This window comes from Lepisma saccharinum, chromosome 23, assembly GCF_977018435.1.
Source record: "Lepisma saccharinum chromosome 23, izLepSacc3.1, whole genome shotgun sequence".
Taxonomy (NCBI): Eukaryota; Metazoa; Arthropoda; class Insecta; order Zygentoma; family Lepismatidae; genus Lepisma; species Lepisma saccharinum.
The window spans coordinates 15,313,243-15,339,601 of NC_139251.1; the positions used below are offsets into that span (position 1 = coordinate 15,313,243).

Consider the following 26,359-nt stretch of genomic DNA (forward strand, 5'->3'; position numbering starts at 1 on the left):
GAGGATTCTTGAAGGAAAGTCGGGCAATAGTGCACATTGATCTAAAAACCAAGTCACAAATCGAACTCGATTACCAAAATCTTGTGGACACATTGCATGCTCCCTCTGATAGTGATACGGGTGAAGTCCTTCGTCATGAACAACTCTCCACACTAACCGATGATCCACACTACAAACTCGTGACCAACAGCTCTTGTACTGGTCTCGGAGTTATTGCCAAATCCTCGTAATTTACATTATTTTCATGTGTGGGAATTAGTTTTCTCATTTTGTGTCTTTGCTTCGCATTCTTATCATCGAACGTGAAAAAATACGTATAATCAAAAGGAAACCATTGAGTACACGTCATAAATTGTATATTTATCATTCATTGTAGCAACTTGATATCAACATTGAAATGTAAGAGTAACAATTTCGGAAGGCACCAAAATGTCAACTTCTAGTTCACCCTGGAAACTACGTTTTGTAGCAAACGAGCGAGATTCTGACATCTAGATAAATTTCCGGCATAATTTTTGTGAATCTCTATTCTTCTCATTGTACGTAATTTTGCTGCACTTTCAGGTAAATAGTAAATACGAGGACGAAAGATCCAGTGACACCTTTGTACAGGTCGGAACTCGTGCCCGGAACATTCGGTAGAAAGATCTTGTGTTGATTACTAAACGTACTCAGTCACCGAAGTGGCTCAAGAATATTCATCTGCCAGAGATATTTATTTCTCTTCAGTATAGAGGTTTGCCTGCTTTTTATAACAAACTCGATTCGGCATTATTACATGATACACGAAACACTCCGTGGTGATGTGGTTAGCACAGCTCGCTACGGCGCCAGGTGTCTCGGGTTTTAATCCTGGCCTAGACATTGGTGTCATTTGTTATTTCATCATATCATCCTCATCTTCGCGATTAGCCAAAGGTGGCAGAAAAGCGAATTTAAATAAACCAAATCAATCAATCAATCAATTATGGATATATTTTAGTATGAGTAATCTTGAATTTCAGTCTGCCCATTATTTGTCTTGGTCAGTTTATAAATATACTGTCAATGCTTCTTACAACATCGCAAGTATCATTAATGTTTTGGATCTTGCTCAGGCAAGACTCCCAAGTTGTTGTTTTCAAGTCGTCTCTCTTAACGAGGAACGCTAGTGGCAACCCTGCCACTTGCCCTTGGTAGTCATGTCAGAGCAAGCGTTTGCTGTGTTGGGTTGCATACGTACAGGATAAATTTTAAGCGCTTATAGCGCAGAAACTAAGCGCTTTCGAGGTAAACTTTATAGGGAAAAGTTACTTGTTTTTATGATATCTACCAGCACCCAAGCGTTGTTGAAAGAGTTTTGCGACATCCTGAATATAAGTGCATAACAGTTAAATCTAGTGTTGTTCAAAATTACAACTCAAACGAGATGTCACATCACATTCTTACAAGAAACTGCACAAGTACAGAAAATTACTTTTTTTGCTGAATAGATGAACTGTCTAAATAATGCTCCACTGAACCTCGAAGTCAACAACAACAAAAACTGTTATCATGTTAGGTACCCAAGTTCAATCTCGTGCTTCGTTTTTGACTATGCTGCTTCCCTGTCCAGAAGAGGCACTATGCTTGTGTTTGTCCCTTGCCTATACTTGCTTGCATTTTTTTTATTTGTTGTTTTTAAGTCCACTTGATGCGCAGAAAGGCTAATCGGAACTGGACCAACAGTTTAAAGTGGGATCCAAACCACTATGTGCCTCCACCGGGTATCGAACCTGGGACACCTTCATTACAAGGTGACGATGTTACCACTATGCCATCGGGGAGGCCATCTTGCTTGCATTTGCCTTCTCAACTGTGGATACCAGCAAGAAAGTTCACTTACCTTTCTCGCACATGGAATAAGTGAGAGAAATCCCTCAAAAACATTAGAATCACATTGTGCTGTAGAAATGTTAGTAGATTTTAGTGTTGTTTTGAGAGGTAAGAAATAAAGTAATTCATGAATACAGGTTGATTACTTCCAGTGGCAGGAACCGACTTTTGCTTACATTTTTCTTGCCATTATTTTCAAGTACTATGCTTCATTCTTGCAATGCACAACACAAATACAGTTGACAAAATACATGAAGCACCACTATTTGCATTAGAAAAAAATTAAATTCCTACAAGAAAAAAGCATTCTGATTGAAGCTCAGGCAAATTACGGAAAGTTTCCATGTAAGCTAATTATACATTTCATTGATTGGATTTAAAATTTTGGGTGTGTTAGCATGCACCTATCACATATACAGGGTCCAGCCCTTTACATTATATGAAATATAACTAATAACATGACTGCAATGTCGGGGACTAAAATATTCTGACACCAGTTAATAGCTGAGGCTGTAAAGGGGCACTCAGCACAAAGAAGGACAAAACACAAGACAACACACACACAGTCCTAGCTAGGTGCAGATGCCAGAGATTCGTTAGTCTCCAAATTGCAGTCCAGGGTGTACTATGTGGAAGTGAGGTTGACAATTGGGTGTACTACGTGGAAGGGTTGTCCTCTTACAACCCACTAATTACAAAATTTCTTGTGAATAAATTAAATATCTTCTTGATATAAAATTTCAGAAGTAATACAACAATCCGTAAACACATTTATTGCATTCTTCATAGTTTTCATGCTCGAAGTGGAAATTCTGAACGTTTGTTTGAGGCTTTGGAATAGGATGCTATGCTTAATATGAATATATTTCAATTGGTCGGTACTTACAATTTAAAAGGGAAATGTTTAACCTTAAATATACCAATTTTTACATAATGCAACAGCAATAACCACTAGCTAAGATGACAGTGAATGAATGACTGGCGGCAAGTAAATAATCATACTGGAGAATATGGAAAGGAAAATACCTATAGTAAGTAATCACTAAGAGTATGTGTTAACAGGCACAAATATAAATCGAAACATGTAAAAAATGCCTGCATAGCACAGGGAAATCACAATTAAACAAAATGAACTTAGGCACAACAATGAAAGCATTTAGTGATGAATAGGGACATTGAATTTTCGCGATGCGCAAAATCGCGAAATGTGAAAAAAAATATGCAATTTTGAACATTCCGCACGTAACTACACCTCCAATGATGTAATATGCATGAGTTTTTTTCGCGAAGTAATGCGAAATGTGTGCTTTTCCACGAAATGAACGCTTTTTCGCGAAATAACCGTGAAATAACATCAAATTAAGTAGAAAACACGTAAAAACCGGCAAGTGAGGTTGTGCGCGCAAACTGTCGATTTGTAACGATATGTTTGCCTAAGTTTCCTACCACTTGCGGCTGAAGAACGTTTATAATTTTATATGTGACTGAGACGTGACACTTTCGAGGAGTACAATTAATAATCATCATACAAAATTTGAAGTTTCTTTTATTCGGCAGCATGCAGAATTGTGTTTTTTGCGATTACATAAGAAGTACTTTAATGTTCGGATCCCACTTTAAACTGTAGGTCCAGTCCCGATTAGTCTTTCTGTGCATAAAGTGGATTTAAAAAACAACCAATCAAATCAAATGGTTGATATTCAATGTGACGTCAGCTGCGGAGAGCACGATAGGAAATATGAGCAAACCGTACGTGCTCTGGCAGTCAGTCCGGCAAGCCAGAGCAAGCGTGTAGTGAAGGAAATGCTGCATGCATGAAAATGGCCCGATTTTTAACATTTTTAGTTGTATTACTATTATTGTATATTTTCAAATGAAGTTTCCTTTTGGTAAATTAATGCGTTGTGTATGTGTGTGTCCTATTGTTTATGTATTAATTGTGAGAGAACATCATACCTTTATACAGTTTCTTCGGTGGTTAAGATGGCGTGATTTTTCCAATATGGGGTGAAATATGAATCGTTTTGTAAAGGCAAGTACCGTGTTTACGGCTAGTGTTATATGACTTTTACGTTACTCTTTACATCTGCATGCGGGAATCGAATTTCGGATCCTTCGATTACAAGGGAATAGAATTAGCGACTGCACTATCGGGTAGATCCGATTGATTCCATGAGAAACGGCTTCATCGTCATGTATTTTTTTCGTATGTTACATGGCTTTAATCAACTTTGTTTTGTGGCAAATAGCAGCTTTTTAGATACTATGGTCATTGTTGAACTTTACGTTTGCTATATAATCTAATGTCAAAGTGTACATTTGTTTATTTGTATCTTGAATTACTGCCACAAAAGCTGTGAGCGCAATGCTTATTAAACGTGTTTTCACGTCTGTGCTGCGAAATGTTTGCCGGAATCATGGCCGCGGGCGTGCTTTAGCACAATGAATTGTGGGAGAAGTTGTTCGTTGAATATCATCCATTGTTACAAGTTTCAAGCATAATTTAAATTGGGTTAAGATTCTCCCCAAAATAAAATATTTATCTTTGCTTAACGTGGATATTTTGTCTTTTGCTCTTACGACACAGGACAGTGAGAACTTGGCTGCTGATCTCTAACGGTGTATGAAAGAATTAGCAATCAAGCGTTTGTTGTTGGTCCGTCCTCTTCTTCCCTCACCCGCCGGGGGATCAGAAACGGGTCGCCTGTGTTGTAAACCCCAAAGAGCTTATAGCTTATATAAGCTCTTTGGTAAACCCATTGCAACGACCAACCCGACTGAAGCAAGGGATAGGAAGAACAGCATTGAACTTCGCTCCAATACTCCTCGCTGTAGAGATCAGGCCGTTGCTCCGGCCATAGCATACCTAACTATTCTATGCTACTACAAACACCAGGCGAAGTCGAGACTTAAATCTCATTGAGCATTTATGGGCAATTTTGAAGAGGCGAGTCCATAAAGCAGGCGTCAAGTCCAAACAAGAGTTGAAAACTGTTGTGCAACCCAAGTGGAATTAAATAAGCTCTGAAACATGTCGGAAACTGGTTAATTGTATGAAGAACAGGTGTCAAGCAGTAATTAAAGCCAAAGGATACGCATCCAAGTATTAGAACTGAAGATTAAAATTGGTAAACGCAGTATGTCCCACAATAATTCAAACACTGTTTTCCACGTTAAACTGTGAAATGCAGTGACGTGCGGTGATGTCGACACTTGGGGTAAGAATCAGTGGTGTGTCCAAGGGAGGTTGGTGTAGGTCATAATCCCCCTCCCCCCTTTAGGGCCCAGTATTCCTAAAAATAGAACGTCAACGAAACGAAAGGATTGCAAAATGAGGAAGGATTACTGAAAAGAAGCACGTGTTAATCCCACCCACTTTCGAAAATTCAAAACATGTTGATTTGACTATTAAGCCAGAGGTCCCGGGTTCGAACGCCGAACTGGGCATGGGTGTTATTTGTGTTTGTCCCTTCATCAATTTCATCGTATCATCTTGACGATTAGCCAAAAGTGTAGGAAAATCGAAGAAAAACAAACCAAATCAAACAATCAATCAATGATTTGATTTATGCTACTTAGCGTCGCTGACACATTTGGTTAATCGCGAAGATGATACAATACAATTAATGAAGAGACAAACACAAATAACACCCACGCCGAGGTCGGGGTTCGAACCCAGAACTCCTGGTGTCATAGCATGCAGTGATAACCACTCCCCCGCGGCTGGTTTATTTGGTGTTTAAGTCCACTTTATGTACATAAAAGGTAATCGGGACTGGACCTACAGTTTAAAGTGGAATCCGAAGTACTATGTGCCTCCACCGGGTACCGAGAGGGTGCACTCCCCCACGGAGGTCGGCCGTCAACAAAGATGAGTGGAAAGCTCTAACTATTCGGATACTTGGGTATCGGTAAAGCAAACTGCGTATTTACTCAGTGGGACGTAAATTTCAATTGGATTTTTGAAACACCATATTTGTATGTGATTAACGTTTTTCTAAAAAATTTGCATTGCTTGATTTTCCTAAATTCTGCATCTCACGATCTCGTTACTGAAGGATCCGGGCTCGACCCCTGGCCTGGACATGAGTGTTCCTTTGTAACCACTCTTCATCCGTTTAATTTAATCAACGTTTATCGTCATGGCAGAATTTAGGTAAAGTGATGGAAAAGCAACGCTAAAGAAAGGGGAAAAAATACAAATAGTTTCCTCCCAGTGCATCTGCAGGGCACTGTGAAATCAGGAGTCCAGACTTCTCTGTTTATGATTGTCCCTCGTGACTTCCATAAGCTCATTAGCTACTTATCGCGATTAAATCTCTACAGCTAGAAAAAGCGATGGGAGGTGGCAAAAATTCAATATATTAGAGGAGATAAACGGTAACAAAACACACTTTTTTCTACTTTCTTCAATGATATTCATTTGGCTTTTTGAGTTCGGGGATACATTTTTCATTCCAAATTATTTCATTTTTCACTGCAGAGTACAACACACAGGAACAAGAATACGCGCTCGTCACGGGTTCGAATCCCAGCCTGAATTGTTCTTTGTGAGGTCTCTTCATCAATTTCATTATATCATCACTCATCCTCATTTTCGCGATAACCAAATGTGGCAGAAAGTTGAAGTAAAATAAACCAAACCATCAACAACAATTAGAACGTGCGTTTTCTTGCCCAAATTAATACATCCGTATTTATGACTGTTTAGCTTACCCATTTTTATTGGAGGCCAAATTATTAGTATATTTAAATAAAACACTACTAAAACGAGAGGGAGGTATTTGTTATTTAATAAATATTTTATAAATTTATTAATTTATATATTTCAAAAAAAGCGAAAAGAAACCATAACATTTTTGTCTGCACATAATACAAGTACGTTCCCATTCATATACAAATAAAATTACATCCCATATTATACATACATATTGTACAACGTTTAAAAGGTTGTGTAAATACAGAGAACATAAGTACTGCAGAAAATTTTCCCCTGAGTTCTTTAGAGGATTTACAAAGGAATCCAAGGGAAACCTATCCTCTATCTGTCCTATAGGAGATAGACTGGAGGACCTGAAACCACGGGCTTCCAACCATTGAAGCGGGGGGCGAGGGGGCAAGGGAAGTACAGGCAGAAATCTTCCCTTTCGCTTCGGGGGGTTGTCTATACCTGGAACTGGTAAGGCGGAAGAAGAGCCAGCTAGGGTATCCAGCCTTGCCAGCTGATCACATCGAGGGACGAGAAGCACGTGTAAAGAAGTGTTGCATATGAACTGAGGCTTCAAGATAATAAATATTGTGATTTGAAAATAATTAGAGACGTGAGATTAGTAGATCTATCTCTGCTAGACCAGCTACTCCTCAGTGCACGTCACTGGTGAAATGTGCCATGCTTTATAATGTGGTAAACGTGAAATGTGGCTGGTAGCCCTCTAAGTAGTGTGAAGGGCGTGTAAAGAGGTCACTATGTGCACGTTCTTATGGGCTGATGTGCGGAACAATGCGATTTCCCAATACTCTCGCTTTTGACACTTACAAAGTTTACCATTTTTAGTCTTCAACTGTCAGTCAATTTGCTCTGAATATACTTTTTTCTTTGTAGAAAGCATGCAAGGCTCTTGGCCATCCGGATAAAGTTTCCTGTTTGTAAGAAATTCAACAAATTTCATACAAGTGAGGGAAATGTCTAGCGAGGGATATAATAATAAGAACAGAGAGGACGTCCAAATGGATATGAACGAAATAGTGGAAGGAAGAAAGGATACACCTTCAAGTAAAGACGGAGAAAATATGGATGTTGAATTGGTTACTAAGCAATCAAAAAGTCAAGACCCAAAACGAAATCGAGCAAGAGTTAATGAAAAGGAGGAATCTGTAAATGCTCCAAAAAATTTCAAAGAAAACGTATTATAGTGTACAATGCAAGCAAAGGATAATGTGAATAAAATGACTTATACTATCCTGGGCATGAAGGCCCATATATTGTTCTTGTTGAAGGCGTGGAATACACTGTTGGTAGCTTTAGTGCTATTATGTTAGGTAGTCACTTAAGAGAAGCTAGAATTAAGGCATCGGGTCCTAATCGTGCAAAGGTTTACTTTTTAAGATCCAATGATGAAAATGACTTTTACTTGAACAATGAGTTTCAGAAGAAGTATAAGGTAAATGTGAAAATCCCGAAGAGTCTTTTGCACAGAATGGGACTAACATATGGGTGACCGTTACATATAAATTTAGAATAAGTACAAGATGAAGCAGAGGCTGAGAGAAATATTCCAATAATCAAAATGGAAAGAATGAAGAAGAAGATTTATCAAGAAAATAGGGAATTTTAGTTCAAACCGACCAAATTTATCAGCGTAACGTTTCAATCACTTAGGTTGCCCTCGCATGTAAAGCTACTCAGTAACATATTTCAGATACAATTTAAAATAAAATCTGTGATGCTGTGCAGGAATTGTTTCCGTTTCTCTCATACAAAGGATGTTCGTAAGTCCAAAGCGATATGTCCGAGGTGCGGTGATTATGAACATGATGATATATGTGCTGCAGTACCTAAATGCATAAATTGATCATGGAAATCATCCTGCAACTGAGAGGTCGTGCAGTAAGTGGGAAGAGGAAAGATAAATTCAGAAGGTGATCGCAAAGAAGGCCTGTTCATATCAAGAAGCAAAGAGAAAAGTTAGTTCTAGCAGTTCATTTATAACCGAAAGAAACGATTATTCTTATGCAAACATACTGCAAGATTTCCCAATGTTTAAAACAGAGTCTTCCTTTGTACAGTGTCTCTCAAAAGTTTTAGAACAACGACATTTTAAACTAGGCAACCCAATATACACAAGGCGTTGGTGGGTTGCGTGTAGAGTTAGGCTCAATTTCAGGGTTGCCACATGCACAATAAATATTTATAAGATACGCGAAAGAAATAAAAACACGTATTAATGTATAAAAGTATTAAAAACATCACTATTATATCGCAAGTGACAAAATTCTTTCTGAAAGAAAAATAATAGGTTTTCTAGTATTTCACCGCTGATGAGTCTACAGAAAGGAAAAGAGGTAAGAGAAAACGAGAGGTGACAAAGGACAGGAGAAAGAGAAAGCGAAAGGAGAAGAGGAAAAGTAGAAGAGAGAAGAAAGAGAGGATAGACGAGGAGAGGAGATGTAGTGAGGAGAATGGAAAAATATTCTAGGAGAGATGAGGAAAATGGAACAAAGAAGAGAAAAGAGAAGGAAAACGAGATGAGAGAAGAGTGGAGAGTAGAGTAAAGGAGAGAAAGAGAGAAGAACGAAAAGAAGAGGAGAAAAGTGCGTGGAGTGGGAAATCTAAGACAGGAAAGGAGATACGAGAAGTGGAGATGAGTGGGATGGAGATAAGATGCGAGAAAAGTAGGGAAGGCGACATGAGATAAAAGCAGAGCAGAAGGAGGAGAGAGAAGAAGGATAAGGAGAAGAGAAGAACAGAAGGGACTGAAGAGAAGAGGTAGTTGCAGAAAATATCGTCTCAGCGTCAAGAATTGATGAATTGGTCAAATTATCGACATGAAACATTCAACAACATTTTGAAATGTATTGGAGAATGTATTAGATCGGTGCGAAATGCCTTTTGGCTTAGTTCGGAGCAAGGTAAAATCTTCCATGTAAGATCTTTGATTTTACCTGCGAATATACCACTAAAACATGAATGTAATTTTAATATTTATAAGAGTTATCCAATTTTTGTCCACTTCTCGGTTTGTTGAAATGTAGATTTTGTAATTTAATATTTCCCCTCCCTCCATCGTTAATTCCAAACTGAATCATTCCGTTTCACACGGCGTGGACAATGAACACAATTTGATAGGTCTAAAACGTACGAAAATTTTCTGCCACCGGAAGGGTTTGAACCTACGACCATCAGATTGACAGTCCTGAACGTTAAATACTACCCTACAAGCTTTCGCTCTTGAAAGTAAGTAGAAGGAGCTAACCAATGTGAAATGTAGATGCAACTCTCCTCCTACATGTAATGTGCAAACAATACTTGTTTCTAACAAAGAAAACGAAGGTAGTACGACTCGGAGAAAACATTTAATGGAGAATTGCACATGATGAGAACTTTTCATTCGATATTTGCGGAGGTATCCTTGCATTGAACTTGAGTGGGAAAAGGGGTAAAATTAGTATGTCCTGAATTGCCACAAATATAAGTAGTTATTTCATTAATATTTGTCAATGTCTTTGAAGCAGTACACAATTATCGTTAGAGTATCATAATTCACGATCTTATTTGTCATTTGTCAATGTCTTTGAAGCAGTACACAATTATCGTTAGAGTATCATAATTCACGATCTTATACATGAAAATATCCCTTTGAACGTGTGTCAATTCATTTATTTGTTTATTTTTTTATAAATTCCATTTGCAGAACAATGTAGCCACTATACACTGCTATTACAAATAATGTTACCATGCTCTTGTTTGTAATAAAAGGAGTATTAAAAAAAGAACACCTCCTAAGGAGAATCGAACCTGGGATCGCGATCAATGCTTTCAAGAACTCTAACCAATACACCACGCCCTTACTTTCGATTGAAACAACAATTTTTAAGTATTCTGTCTCTCCAATATTGTAAATGACGTTGGGTATACATGTAGTTGAACTTTTACTTTAATTTTGGATTGCTTTCTTGTAGTATAGCAGATATCTTCGAGAAATAATTTTCGAAGTGATGAAGAAAAACGAGAATATTGGTAGTTGTGAAAATGCGAGTTATTTCTTCTAACTTATTATTGTGATTAGACATTATTAATGAAAAATATCTAGAGGCTTGAACATTGCAGGACGATTTTCTTTCCCTGTGATACTGCAGCAGACGAAATGCTTGTTTACTGACGCAAGTCTGGTGTTCAGAACACTGTTATGAAATGTATTTGCTGTTGCGTAAGGTAACATTACACCGTTTTCGAACTACCAAATCTGCGCAACGTTAGACGTAAACAGGCGGAAAATTTTATTCTTCACACTTGACAGTATTAGTCAAGAGAGACTCGTGGGACACTCTGTTAAGGTGCTGGAGTAAATCCTTCTTATTTTTCTTCCTCGAAGGACAACAATTTTTAAAGTAGAGCAAGAGTAGTTCCGCTCTTTCTTATTTCTTTTAAATTCTTCCACATTTCTTTCATTGGGTTAAATATAAATAAAAATATTGCTTGCATTTCTGTCATTGACGTAGACCAGGCCAGTACGCAGGATTTCTTTGAGGGAGTGGCCAGACCCAAATGTGTGTTTTGTGTGTATGTGTGTGTGTGTGTGTGTATTGCAAAATAGTTGAAATAGTGCGAGCGCGATTCAAAAGTCATGATAATTCTATGTTTAGAAAATAATATATTTATAAATTAAATGTTGCGTACTAGGACTTATTATTACAATAAAAACATGTCTAATTGTGAGTTAAGAAAACAACAATAACAAAGAGACATTCTAACATCACGATTGCAGTTCGAAAAAGTCGGGACAGGGATTGAAAGTAGCGCACTGTCCTGACTAAATCGGTGAATCGGACGTCTGCTAGCCTTGCAATATAAAACTAAAACCATCCAATATTGCAGCCTGAAGACTTTTGCGCAAGAAACAGATTCATTTATGTAAGAACAAAATTGAAATGTTTACACATTTCTAAAATCGACGATGTTATTTTCGTAGTTATTGATAGGTTCACATTTAAATATTTCAGGGTTCGAGGGGGGCATGGCCCCCATGCCCCTCCTGGATACTGGCCTGACGTTAGTGACGTAGACAGTGGGAGAGAAAATTTGGAGAATCTTTGTATTAAATTTATTATTTACATCCACCTTATGCTCAGATAGGTTTATTGACAATCGTGAACTTCTCGTTTAATAGATAATATTTGGTTTTAAACGACGGGAGAACATTAGTCTAATTTTCTTTCTTGCTCTTTTGTGAGAATATATACTTCTACAATAGCAATCGCGTTCGGAAACGGTGAAAAAAATAACTTGGTTTTCAAAGGCAGACAACCTTGGTAGCGTAGCTTGCTCGCGTTCAAAGTGACTCACTCACGCTATTCAAGGCCGCTTCTTATCGCAAAACATTGTCCGTCGATGCACCCAGCAAGTTACGAGTGACCAGAGTCGAATTTTAAAGAGAATCTGAAGAATGATAGATTTCATCAGAGGCGGCTAGGTGGGCACTAGCTCAACATGCAATAGTTTAAGTGATAATTTCTGACAACTAAGAAACCTTATTGAATAAGTATTGGGATAGTAATACGCGTACCCGCTTCTTTTTAACAATGTAAGCTCGAAGACAATCTGTATTCCATTTGTTTGTATTGGCAACTTGGTCAACCTGAGGTTATTATAAGGAACTATTTCATAGATGTTCATGTAACCGTTACAAAATTACAAATAAAATATATTCACAAGTTTAGATATACTAACAACGAAGAAATAAATTTTCAAATGCATGTGTATAGAGTAATTCTGGAAATACAGAGCTATATCAGAGTATTGAACTTCTTTTTGCAGGATAACGTTTACAATATTGACGCGACAGAATAATTAAGAACTGTTGCTCCAAGGGAAGCAAAGGGCGTAGTGTATTGGTTAGAGTTCTTGAAAGCATTGATTGTGGTTCCAGGTTCGATCCTCCTTAGGAGGTGTTCTTTTTTTAATTCTCCTTTTATTACAAACAAGAGCATGGTAACATTAATTGTAATAGCAGTGCATAATAGCTACATTGTTCTGCAAATGGAATTTATATTAAAAAAAAAAAAATTGACACTCGTTCAAAGGGATATTTTCATGTATAAGATCGTGAATTTTAATACTTTAACGATAATTGTGTACTGCTTCAAAGACATTGACAAATATTAATGAAATAACTACTTATATTTGTGGCAATTCAGGACATACTAATTTTACCCCTTTTCCCACTCAAGTTCAATGCAAGGATACCTCCGCAAATATCGAATGAAAAGTTCTCATCATGTGCAATTCTCCATTAAATGTTTTCTCCGAGTCGTACTACCTTCGTTTTCTTTGTTAGAAACAAGTATTGTTTGCACATTACATGTAGGAGGAGAGTTGCATCTATATTTCATATTGGTTAGCTATTTCTACTTACTTTCAGGGACGAAAGCTTGTAGGGTAGTGTTTAACGTTCAGGACTGTCAATCTGATGGTCGTAGGTTCAAACCCTTCCGGTGGCAGGACATTTTCGTAAGTTTTAGACCTATCCCATTGTGTTCATTGTCCACGCCGTATGAAACGGAATGATTCAGTTTGGAATTAACGATGGGGGGAGGGGAAATATTAAATTACAAAATCTACATTTCAACAAACCGAGAAGTGGACAAAAATTGGATAATTCTTATAAATATTAAAATTACATTCATGTTTTTAGTGGTATAATCGCAGGTAAAATCAAAGATCTTACATGGAAGATTTTACCTTGCTCTGAACTAAGCCAAAAGGCATTTCGCACCGATTTAATACATTCTCCAATACATTTCAAAATGTTATTGAATGTTTCATGTCGATAATTTGACCAATGCATCAATTCTTGACGCTGAGACGATATTTTCTGCAACTACCTCTTCTCTTCAGTCCCTTTTGTTCTTCTATTCTCCTTCTCCTTCTTCTCTCCCCTCCTTCTGCTCTGCTTTTATCTCATATCGCCTTCCCTACTTTTCTCGCATTTTATCTTCATCCCACTCATCTCCACTTCTCGTATCTCCTTTCCTGTCTTAGATTTCCCACTCCACGCACTTTTCTCCTCTTCTTTTCGTTCTTCTCTTTTTCTCTCCTTTACTCTACTCTCCACTCTTCTCTCATCTCGTTTTCCTTCTCTCTTCTCTTCTTTGCTCCATTTTCCTCATCTCTCCTAGAATATTTTTCCATTCTCCTCACTACATCTCCTCTCCTCGTCTATCCTCTCTTTCTTCTCTCCTCTACTTTTCGTCTTCTCCTCTCGCTTTCTCTTTCTCCTGTCCTTTGTCACCTCTCGTTTTCTCTTACCTCTTCTCCTTTCTGTAGACTCATCAGCGATGAAATGCTAGAAAACCTATTATTTTTCTTTCAGAAAGAATATGTTACTTGCGATATAATATTGTAATTTTTAATACTTTTTATACACTAATACTTGTTTTTATTTCTTTTGCTTATTTTATAAATATTTATTGTGCATGTGGCAACCCTGAAATTGAGCCTAACTCTACACGCAACCCACCAACTGCTTGTGTAAATTGGGTTGCCTAGTTTAAAATGTCGTTGTCCTAAAACTTTTGAGAGACACTGTACAAGCTCCAAGTTCATCAATTACAACAGGTAATAGATATGAGGTGCTGGCCACACTAAGAGATGAGGAATCAGGGACATCAAGAAACTTACATTCTTGGAAATCTTCTCAACCTCAACTTTACAACATGAACATGGGCGTCCGGAAGGGGGGGCAAGGGGGGGCCGTGGCCCCCCCTGGAAAATGAAAGTCAACCAAAAAAGATGTATTTCACACATATAATTTCATTTTAGCCACAATAATATGTGTTAATTATTGCATGAACACCATAAATTCAAATTTAAGCAATGTTTTTCAGGGTACAACACTATTTTGTGGAAAACATTGTCTTCGTTTGGCCCCCCCTGGAAAAAAATACCTTCCTTGCCCCTCCTTGGAAAAAATCCTGCGGACGTCCATGAACATGAACAATAATTATGCTGATCGAAGACTTGGGATGATACTTAAAAGTAAAGAAGTTATGATAAATAAAGGTATGCAAAATCTAAAGCCATGTGACAAACCAACGAACAAGAAAGACCAGATTATATTTTACTAAATTCCCAAAGCAGTCCAACGTCAGTGACAACAACAGAAAAACGAAAATTATGGACTAGTATCCCACAATATGACTCTCAAAAGCAAATAATGATTAGTTTATTACAAGTTATGGTGAAACTAACGTTGAACATAACTGTGGATGATAATCTTCAGAGAATTAAAAATATTCTAGTCGATTGTGCAAATATTAATTCACAGTTATTGAAACTAATTGAAGAGCTTGAATCGTATGAAGACGCTCAACATTAAATATAATAATCAGTAAGTTATCACATGCAAAAGATGTTTTTGTTTGTGCAATGGAATTTATGCTAATTTTCTTCAAGAAAACTTGAAATCATGAAACTGATAGAAGAGCATCATCCTCTTATTATGTGTGTGGGTATGGTGGGACGGAAGAGTTTCTATTGAAATAAAAAAATATCGTGCAGTATTTAATCAAAAAAGGTGGAAAAGAAGTGGGTACATTTGTACATGAAAGTCTGGCATTCCAACCCATATAATTTAATTCCAATTTAGTGATCCTTCGAGAATATCGGGTGGAAGTAGTGGGAATACAAGTGCAAATTTTGAATAAAATATTTGCCGTTATCTCGATCTATATACCATTTTCTTATACATGGCAAGAAATTGCAGTGAAACATTTAAGGTCCATGATTAGTTCATTCAAGGCTCCATTAATTATAACTGGAGATTTTAATTGCCACCACCCATTGTGGGGTCGACAGGCAGCAGATAAGTTGGGTGGAACTGTTGTTGAATGGATGGAGGTGGAGCAGTTAACTATAATAAATGACGGTTCACGTACTCATATGCCTAGAAATGGAAGTAATCCGTCATCTATAGCCTTAACATTAATTTCGGAAAAGTACTGTGCATACTCTACATGGGAGGCCGATATGGACTTGAACAACCATTCATTATCTATGTTATTTTTATCTGGCTTATTGCCATGCACCAAACGAAAGAATATTAACTATTCATAAATGGAAAGTATTCAAAGCTAATTTGTCTTAATACTAAACTTTTAAATATTTATTTCTCAGAGGATGATGGATTAAAACCTGATAATATTGCATATGAGGAGTTTGTAAAAATCATATCATATATCAGTTGTGATGGACTTGAGTTGTCCCAGGGTGATAAAAAGCAGTCAGCAACACTTCCCAAAGATATATTGGTGGACAGAAGAGTGTGCTGAAGCAAAACTACATAGAGTCGAATTAGCAAGAATATACTCACGTCAACCAAATCCTGAGAACTGGATAGCATTCAGATGTTCTATAGCCAAATCAAAGAGATTATGCATAAAAGCAAAAATATAATCATGGAAATTATTTTGTGAAAATTTACACCCAAGCATGAAATTAAGATATGTGTGGAAAAAGTTTAGGTCGCTCAAAAATCCTTGTACAGCAAATGTAGTCCCTTTGAAATCACTTTGGAAGACTGAATTTATTCAGAAACTCATACCTACAGTGCCAGATGGAGTAATTGAAACACCAAATGAATTATGTAGTTACACATCAAAACTATATTCGGCGAAAGGTTTCGCAACTCCAATATGAAAAGAGGAGATCTATGAAATCATCGGCAACAGTAAAGAATCTGCTCCAGGGATAGATGGAATTACATATTCAATTATTAATCACCTTCCAGATGTAGCGTTAACGGCGATGTGCACAATTTTTAATAAATTCTTAAATAATGGAAAAGTACCAGAAGATTGGTCCAAACAATTTTAAAAACAGGCAAGGCCCCCCAAGTAGGTAAATCATATAGACCTATAGCTTTGACGTCAGTTATAGGAAAGATATTTGAAAAACTAATACAAAAAAGAATAGAATGGTTTTTAGAAAGCCAAACCATATTTCTTTTCGAACAAATAGGATTTTGAAAGGGATTAGGATGCCAGGACGGATTAATCACTCTATCCTCATATATTTTCGACTCACTGAAAAGAAACAGAATTGTATTAGCTGCATTCTTAGATGTAAGCGCAGCTTATGATAATGTAGATATTAATATCCTAATCAAAACAATACAACAGCTAAAAATACCTCACAACTATGTTTTGATATTATGGAAGTTACTGAGTAAAAGATCTGTACATTTCCACTTTTTCAGTGAAAGTAGAGGAAAGTATTCAGCCTGCAAAGGGTTACCTCAGGGAAGTCCTTTAAGTCCTTTGTTATTCAACATATACTGTATATGATCGGGATGAAAAGGAAATTAATTCCAACACTCAATTATCTTCAATATGCAGGTGATATCTGTATCTATATGTCCACGACACAAATTCATACTGATTTTCCTGTTTTAGAGGAACAAATATTGGAAGTGCAAAAGTGGTTTGAAAGTAAAAAAACTGTCGATTTCAATGGAAAATCTAATATTACAATTTTTAGTAAAATGGGAATACCTCCAATAGTTCACTCAATGTCTCGAAAAACAAAAATTCCCATTACATCCAGAGTAAAATATTTAGGTGTCATCTTGGATGAAAAACTGAATTGAAGAATCAAATTAAAGCAATACAAGTCAAATCAGAAAAAGTGTTTAATTTGTTCAAAGCAATGATGTCAGTGCGGATGTCATCCTCGAGTTATGCTTTCATTTTACAAGAATTATTTTCGGCCTATGATAGATTATTCTCTATTGGGAATTTGTAACTTGACAAAAAGAAAATTGACTTCCATTGATGTCATACAAAGGAAATTATTGAGAAGACGTTTAGGCATTATGAACAACACTCCAAACATAGTAGTATACATGGAAGCGGGTGAATGTTCAATTTCATGTAGACAGAAGATGTTAGCAGCAAATATGCTCTTCGAAGTAAAATCATATTGTGAGCATCCTTTCAACAATGTACTAAAAAAATATGATACACTTACATGAAACAGGAAAAATAACAAACAGAAAAGCTGCTATGTGGATATAATTGTATAATTCGTTTTGCCAAGAATACCAGGATGTTCTTCAGATGCGTTCATGGCCTGTTTCTTCAACAGTCTCTGGATAATATTCATTTCCCTCATTATTTGCACATATCGGAATATTTTACTCAATGACCAAGTTTTTATTTCATATACACAGATGGATCTAAAAGTGAGTCAGGAGTTGGATGTGCAGTGTATGATCCACAACATAAAACAGACCTATTATTTCGGCTTCCGCAAGACTGTGCAATATTTACAGCAGAATTTTACGCAATTTACCACGCTTTAATATATGTCCAAAAATTAAATTTAAAAAAGTTCTTAATACTTACTGACTCGCAAAGTGTATTACAGGTGCTTAAATCTTCTTACAAGTCTCTTTACAAATTATCCCCTTATATTATAAATTGTATACAATTGGACGGGTTAAAGTTACAGTGGTGTAAGTCACTTTTTTTTAAAAAACAAAAAAGACTTAGACACAGAAACAAGATCTATATAAGTCAATCTGTTAACAGAAAACATGAAGTAATTGAGAGATTCATTCAACTGTCAACAGATGACAGTTTCAGGTCTAGTGGTAAAAGAAACAGCTGTTGTGTTGATCAGCAAAGTGCTGTGAGTCAGACTTTTTTTCTTTTTAAGAAAGTGACTTACACCACTGTAACTTTAACCCATCCAATTAGTTCAAACAATCCAAAAATCTGGAAAAACCATTTAGTTTTCTTGGGTTATAGCTCATAGTAATATTACAGGCAATTCTCATGTAGATGAATGTGCAAAGAAAGCAGTGTGTCTTCCAAATATTACAAGCTTATCATTATACTTTACGGATCTTCTCCTTAGAGTAAAGAAGAAAATTCTGAATGAATGGTTTGATTGGTGTTGAAATGAACTTACAACAGTTGGAGAATCATACAGACCATTTGCTGAATTCAAAACACACAAACCATGGTTTCATCATGTAAGTGCTACAAGAAATGTAATTGTATTAATTAATAGACTGAGAATGGGCCATTTTTGTACTAGGCAACATTTATCCAAAATTGTAATAACAAACAATAGGAAATGTGAATGTGGCTGGGAAAGTGTAGATTCACAACATATAATACTGGAATGCTCAAAATATAATAGAGAGAGAAATATCTTGTATAAAACTTTAAATAATCTAAAGGTTCAGTTTCTAACAAATTTGTTAAGCTTAGTTGTTAATTCAGATGTGCGGATTGGTTATAGTTTGTTATAATTTTTAAAGAAGTGTAACATACAATTGTAAAAGGCAAAGTGTTCTTTTTTTTAAAAAAATCTAATATCTGTAAAATAGGGGGGAAAGACTCATAATTTTAATGTAAAACAATTGTGTACATTTTATATGTGTATTGTTATGGACAAAAAATGGCATAAAAGCTGTTAGGTTCCAAATAAATGAATGAAATAATGAATACTTTTTCTTTTATATTATTAAGTGTACGAATAGAAAAGTTGTACAAAAAATGGCATGTTTCTCTTTCAGTTTCATTTAATTTATTATTGTAATTGGTTATACAGAATTTGGGTAAGATTTTATGTTCCTAATAATATTAGTTATTGAATTGTAAAGAAACAATTTCAAAGGAGTTTATTTCCTTTCAGATATTGAAGCATTTTCTTTGAAAATCCATGTGAATGAATAAGAATGTTACATACTGTATATATTTGCAGTGTTCTTGAAGTTTCATATATTGAAACATATATGTATCTACAGATTATGTTATTTTGCCTGATCACATTTCACAAACTGGAATAACCAGGGAAATGTTGATACAAAGATAAATTCCCGATTTATTTTTCACCCTTAAGTTTTAATTTTTAAATCAGAAAATGGTTGAAATGAACAAAACATGCAGTATATTAACATTCTTTTTATTTTTACCTAGGTTCAAATAATTACAAATCTAAAGGGTAAGTATTTCCATTAAAATACATTGTAGTTATTTTCAGGAAATTCTCTATAAATTTATATACTTGCATACAGAAATATTTTTTTTGATGTCATGAATGTCTGTCCATAAAAGTATCATAATGGAAAGCAGAATTGGTTGTTTGTCTAAGGGCAAGACCAATAACAGCCCGAAGACTGAATTGTAAAATCTTGTGGTGGTGGTATTTTTTACTTTCATTTCAGAAATTAAAAAAATACAGCATGTTTGAAAAAGAACTCCCTAATTTTAATGTGTCCTAGAATCTGTACAAAGTGACATGCAGTATTCTAGTTTGTGGTGTTTGATTCATCAACTCTCCAAGTTTGGCACCCTTGCAGTTGGTATGTCTGCTTGACCTTGAGACGGCACCAGTGCTGTGTTTTTCCTTTGTTCCCTCAGTTCAGTTCCGGCGTTCGTGTAGTGCAGAGCAACTCAGCAACAATGTGTACTCCGCAACAGAAAGTGCAGTGTGTTCTTTGGTTTGAGAAAACTGAGTCAGTTATAACAGTGCAACGTAATTTTAGACGTCAGTATGGTGGTGAACCACCTATAGCAAAAACTATCCATCATTGGCTAAAGTCTTTCAAGGAAAACGGTAGTGTTTAGAAGGTAAATCACCAGGTAGACCGAGAACTTCTGAAGATGTTGTTGAACAGATCCGTGTTTCGTGTGTTCGGAGCCCGAAGAAGTCATTGGCCAGATGTAGTCTACAATTAGGAGTGCCTAAAGGTACAGTGTATGATGTTGTTCGTAAAAGACTAAAGTTGCGCGCCTACAAATTGCAACTGTTACATGAAGTTAAACCTACTGATAAAATCCAAAGGTATGAGTTTGCTGTTGATTTTCTACACAGAATTGATGATGATGACATTTTTTTACCAAACATTCTCTTTTCTGACAAGGCTACATTTCATGTCAGTGGAACAGTTAATCATCATAATTGTAGAATTTGGGGGGCAGATCATCCACATGAAGTTATTCAGCATCAACGTGACTCTCCCAAACTTAATGTCTGGTGCGGTTTGATGGAAGATCGTGTGGTTGGTCCTTTCATTTTTGTAGAAAAAACAATAAACGGGGACGTTTACCATGACATGTTGACAGAGTATGTCTTTCCCCAAATGGACGATATTGAGGCGGAAAAGAGGCTTGTGTTTTTCCAACAAGATGGCGCCCCACCTCATTACAGTAAACAGGTGCGTGCGGTTCTTAACACTCGCTTTCCAGGAAGGTGGATAGGCAGGGCTGGCCCAATACCTTGGCCACCACGAAGCCCAGACTTAACCCCACTGGACTTTTTCTTTTGGGGCCACATAAAAAATGTTGTGTACAGTGCTAGGATCAGAGACATCAATCATTTACGGGAAAGAATCGTCGCTGCGGTTGGGACAGTTACACCTGAAATGTTGGTGAATACGTGGCGAGAAGTGGAATATCGTCTCGACGTGTGCAGGGCAACAAATGGATCCCACGTTGAGGTGTACTAACATTGAACAAAACTTGAAGGAATCCTCTTTCATGATATGTACTCATTGATGTAAGTTTTCATTACTTTCCCTATTAAATTTATACTTAAAACTAGGGAGTTCTTTTCAAACACCCTGTATATTAACTGCAGCTTTGTGTTTATCATATCACATCCATATCCTTAAATTTGGGTAATGGTTAATACGTGAAAGAAGAAATAAAAACAATGGAGCATATTTTTTTTCTTTTTATATATATATATATATATATATATATATATATATATATATATATATATATATATATATATATATATATAAACAACAAGTGATTATTGCTAATTCAAGAGAGTTACTGGTACCTGCCAGATTATGTTATGCAGAAGCATAAACAAATCATTTTGTAACTCGAATTAATGGATAAAACAGTATTTATGCTTTTTACTGTTGGGAGAAAAAAATATTTTATCAGAAAATGCACAGCGATATTAACTACCTCTGTATTATATTATTTCAATCAGATTGAAGCCAGAAATTTGTTTTCTTTGTCTTTGGAAGCATAGCTTGATGAAGTCTCAAGGACCGAACTTCCCATTGCTGAATGTTAATTTCGTTATTATATATCAGCCTGTTTTACAAATACTAACGCACTTAATGACTAAATGCAGCATGATATTTGGGACATGATAATAATAATAATATTAATAAAATTTTATTGTCATTAAGCTTGTACAGCAATAGACAACGTCAAGAGCAAAATACATGTGAAATGTACTATTATAAAATGTAAAATTATAACCTCTTTTATGTTTAAGTTGCACTAAAATACAATATTTTTAATTTCAAGACATTCTTGAGTTGAGTACAATGGTGTAGCAACCAACCAGGCATACAGTTTATGTTTAAATACATTCATAGGCATATTTGTCACATCAAGAGGTAGCTTATTAAATAGTCTTAATCCTAGAGCTTCATAACTATTCACGGATTTTGAGAGTCTATGATAGGGTATATTTATATGCCTGCTGTTTCTTGTAGTATAGGAATGTACAACTTGTCTACTTTGTAGTTGTGGCAAATTTTTCTTTACATACAACAGCACAATAGGTATGATTAGATAAGATTAGTTGCATTACCTTAGTTTTCCCCAACTTTGTTATTTAAAGCTGAGATCACTTGCACTTATAGTTGTCATTTGGTGATGTGCATGTTAGATTTTGTGCCTTTTAGTTTAAATGTGCACATTGACCTATGAATCACTTCTGAATTATTATAGTTATGTTTGTAAGGAAGTACATGTGTAAAAATGAATACTGCGATTTTTTAAAAAAAAAAAATCTGGGATATAAAACAAATACAATAAAAAAGGAGTTCCTGCAAAGGACATTTAAGCAAACCTTAGAATCATTGCAGTAATGGAAACACAAAATGGTAGCAACTGCAAAATTCAAAACTTTATTTGACAGCCTGAATTTCTAATTATTTATCTTTGACCTCCACAATCGCATAGTGGCAGCATCGTAATGTTGTAATCAAATTGTCCTAAGTTCAGTTTCCAGTGGAGGCACATAGTACTGCAGATCCCCATTTAACTTTAGGTCCAATCCCAATTAGCCTATCTATGCATAAAGTGGACTTAAAATATGCAATTTATGTCACTAATTTGACTTTGGAAAAATCCCTATTTTAGTTATCTGAGTCATAGCTTGTTATGAATAAGATTATAAGCAAAGCAAGGCAGTTGATTTTGTGTGTCTCACTATGTGTCTTGGGTTTACCTCATTCTTATTGTCCTTACTTGTTGCTTTCTGCACCAAATTTTACTTTCTCCTTAAGGCGAAGTAAGAAATTGGGAATTGACATTCAGCCAGTCATATGCACTTCATAAGCACTATACTGGCCCCATCTAGTTTGCTGCACTTTTTGACTCTTTGCACTTGTGCATATACTTCGTTACAAAATGCAACACTGAGTCATTTACTTTGTTGATTTGGTGTCTGTACCATTTTCACAATGTTCGGGAGTGGTGTACAGTGTGGTGTATGATCACTTAGCACATGTTAACCATTCAAATGAATGTCTAAAGCAGCATGCAGGAATCTCATCCTCTGAGAATGTAAATGTTCTATGTCTATTTTTTCATTTTTTCATGAGAGCCCTTTAAAGTTCGACATGGTATATTTATTGAACCTTTGTCACCATTGCACTGAAAATTTGTATCATTGCAAAGGCTGATATGGTGAAGCCTTTCTAAAAAGAAATAGTTGTTTCATTAGGTACTTATGTTGTAATTAATAATTGACTGATTGATTTATTTGGTGTTTTAAGTCCACTTTATGCACAGTAAGGCTAATAGGGACTGGACCTACAGTTTAAAGTGGGATCCGAACCACTTGTGCCTCCACCGGGTATCGAACCCGGGACCCCTTGATTACAAGGCGACGATGCTACCACTGCACCATCGGGGAGGCCAATTAATAATTGAAATTTCTTGGTTCTCAGCCCATTCTAAGTTCAAATCCTGTTTAATTTGAATTAATTTGTGTCTGCACAATTTGTATTAATATTTTAATGCTTTCATCAGTATTTCAATTTCTCTCTGTGTTAAATTTGTTATTATTTTTCATTTCCTTGTTGTTTTCCTTTCCAGATCTATAGTTTCAAGACAGCTAGCAAGATGATATCTCTGGATTTTCTTCTAGTATGCACCCTAGTCAATTCTGTGTTAATAAACCAAGTTAATTCCTTCGAGCCAATTACAACGACTCTTATTGGTGGTGGAGGTATTTTCCTATCTTCTACATTTTATGCTGGTTGGGATATCCTTTCATGCTCATTCAAGGAATGTTGCAATGTTGGATGGCAATCCAGGAACATGACAAGTAAGTTTCCTCTTTACTCCAGCAGATATTAACACTGTAGTAGTCGTCCGTATCACAGTAGCGATCCAGTCATTTATATTTGCATGCTACTGCTGTTTGGCAACACTGTTTTCCTTAGCTCTCAGTCAGTGGCGAAGCGTGACATTTTTACGTAGTCATTGCAAGACTTGCCAAATGTCAGGGTCAATCTTTCAACCGTGGAGGTGGAGGGGGGATTTCCACATTGATAATGATGATAACAGTGTTTGTACAGACGTGTGAAGTAGAGATGGCCAAATTTATTTTCTTCTATGTTGTATATGATCGTAAAATAAGGAAGACTAAACTTTCTTAAATTCTACCCAAAAAATGGTTAAATTGTTAAACGTTTCTCTCCGAAATCCGGGTAGTGAAATTTCCGAATCGAGATTTTAAATTTTATGGAATCCTAATGTTGACCATCCCTGGTGTGAAAGTAAGATATGTTAATGAGAAGGTTCTGTCTAAGTAAGTATGTCTGTCACCTCGCAAACAAAAATCTTGATCAGTCTTGTCATTCGTAAGCATAGTAAACACAAAACAACATTGAAGTACTTCGTGTTTTGTAAAGTAAGAACATTATTTTCAGAAAACGATATTTGAACCGCAGGATCAAAAGAAAGAAAAAAATTGAAAAGGAGAAATACTTTGAAGGAAATACAATGGATCCAGAACTGCTTCCTCCCCTCCTCGTTCTTGCACTAACTGTGGGGAAATTTATGCTTTTGCTTACTTATGACGTCACTGAAAGCCTGCTGTGTTTGTAATCAAGGGGCTGAAAAAAGGCCTCTTATGACCAGACCTTCAAGAGCAGGGGAAAAGCGGTCGAAAGACCTTGGATTTGCAGAGCTGCTGTGATGAGTTGGCCCGCCTGACACCATTTCACTCAACAGGAAATGTAGCGGGATGGCTCGGCAGGGCCGGGGGGGAGTAGAACTGGGCTCTCCTTTTGATTCGCTAAACTTAGCGAATCTCTTGCATATTTCTAGCTGTTTCATGGCGTCGAGTGACTAATTTCAATCAAATATGCGAGTATTCTGACTTATTTTTTTTACTTCTTCTCTAAAATATTTAAAAAGCATTTTTTATTATTATTTTGCTTTGTAATCGCCGCATCTCCCGATGACCAGACGCTTCGCCTCTTCTCTCAGTGTACCTTCATGGAACAGTCTAGGGACTCTGTTCATTCAGCACAGACACATTTGCATATATAAATATTACGGCTGAGCCAATACCACTTTAAACTGATACTGATACTCTGACCAATTCCTACCAATACTGATGCTGATACCAATAATTGTATAATACGAGATTAAAGTAACAAAGGCTAGTTACCAAGTCATACTAACATATCACATCACATTCCTTTAATGCCATTTGGTGCCGGATTTGATACCTGGTGGTTCAGATCCCACTTTAAACTGTAGGTCCAATCAACACGGAACTGGATATCCTGTTAGTTGGTGCTGAACTGGCTACCTGCCTGGATGTGATGGCTGCCTGGGTGGCTGCTTGACTGGTTTAGAGGAATGGGACATATTCTAATTGCTACTGGCTTGTCTCGACTGGATTCTGTGGAACAGCCAATCAGAGCAAAGTTTAGGCATGTGAAGATAATCTGTGAGTTTGCAAAGGGGAGTTTTCTTGTCTGTGGTTTCCGAGTGTTGGCTGATTTTGTTAGTTTCTCGATAAAAAGAAAAAAAAGCAATGAGATGACGTGCAGTGATTTGTGTTCAGTTCATTAATATTTAGGTATTTATGCAAAGTGATGAGATCTGTACGTGACAAATAAAATTAGCCGAAAATGAAAATCCCTATTACAAGTGTATTAAATTAAATGTTTGATTTTTTTTAAAAAAAATGTGAATAAATCCTGGGAATCTCGTGTATGAATATTAAATATGCATACCAGAGTTAATTAAAAAGCTTGTTTGAGTAGTTGTATTGATACTATTATTGGCTCACTTATAGCGTACAAATGAAGAGGTTATTTGATTGAACAGCCCGATTTGCCTACACTTAAAACAATGCCAAGAGGGGCTTATACCCCAATTCTTCAAGTGTGATATGCTCTCAATTCCCAAGAATTTTGAATTCTAGTGTAGAAATGAAGAACCCCCCTCAGACAGATTTGCCATGTGTGTAAAAGCTACTTCTCTTAGTTTGTTGTCCATAAGCTTGTCAAAAATATGCCCCTCTTGATATTGTTTTGCCTACACTTAAAACTAAGCTAAAAATGCTTACATTCTCATGCTCTACAACTTACAGATCAATACAATAGAGGGTTACTTGGACAAGGGCAGGCTGTTTCATGTTCTTCCTAATCTTTTGATCAGTTTGATTGCCCAGGGTAAGCAATTATTTAGCTCAGCAATCAAAAAGTTTTGATCG

General features: G+C 36.3%; 1 protein-coding gene across 1 annotated transcript in view; it reads left to right on the top strand.

The window, feature by feature from the left end:
* Window positions 1-7,536: 7,536 nt before the first annotated feature.
* LOC146005433 (torsin-1A-like) overlaps window positions 7,537-26,359 on the top strand; it is a 108,370-nt gene continuing 89,547 nt past the window's right edge. The window contains exons 1-3 of the mRNA XM_083144677.1: window positions 7,537-7,728; window positions 20,002-20,202; window positions 23,719-23,950. Coding sequence (XP_083000803.1) covers window positions 7,537-7,728; window positions 20,002-20,202; window positions 23,719-23,950 — 625 coding nt within the window. The remainder of the gene's footprint in view (window positions 7,729-20,001; window positions 20,203-23,718; window positions 23,951-26,359) is intronic.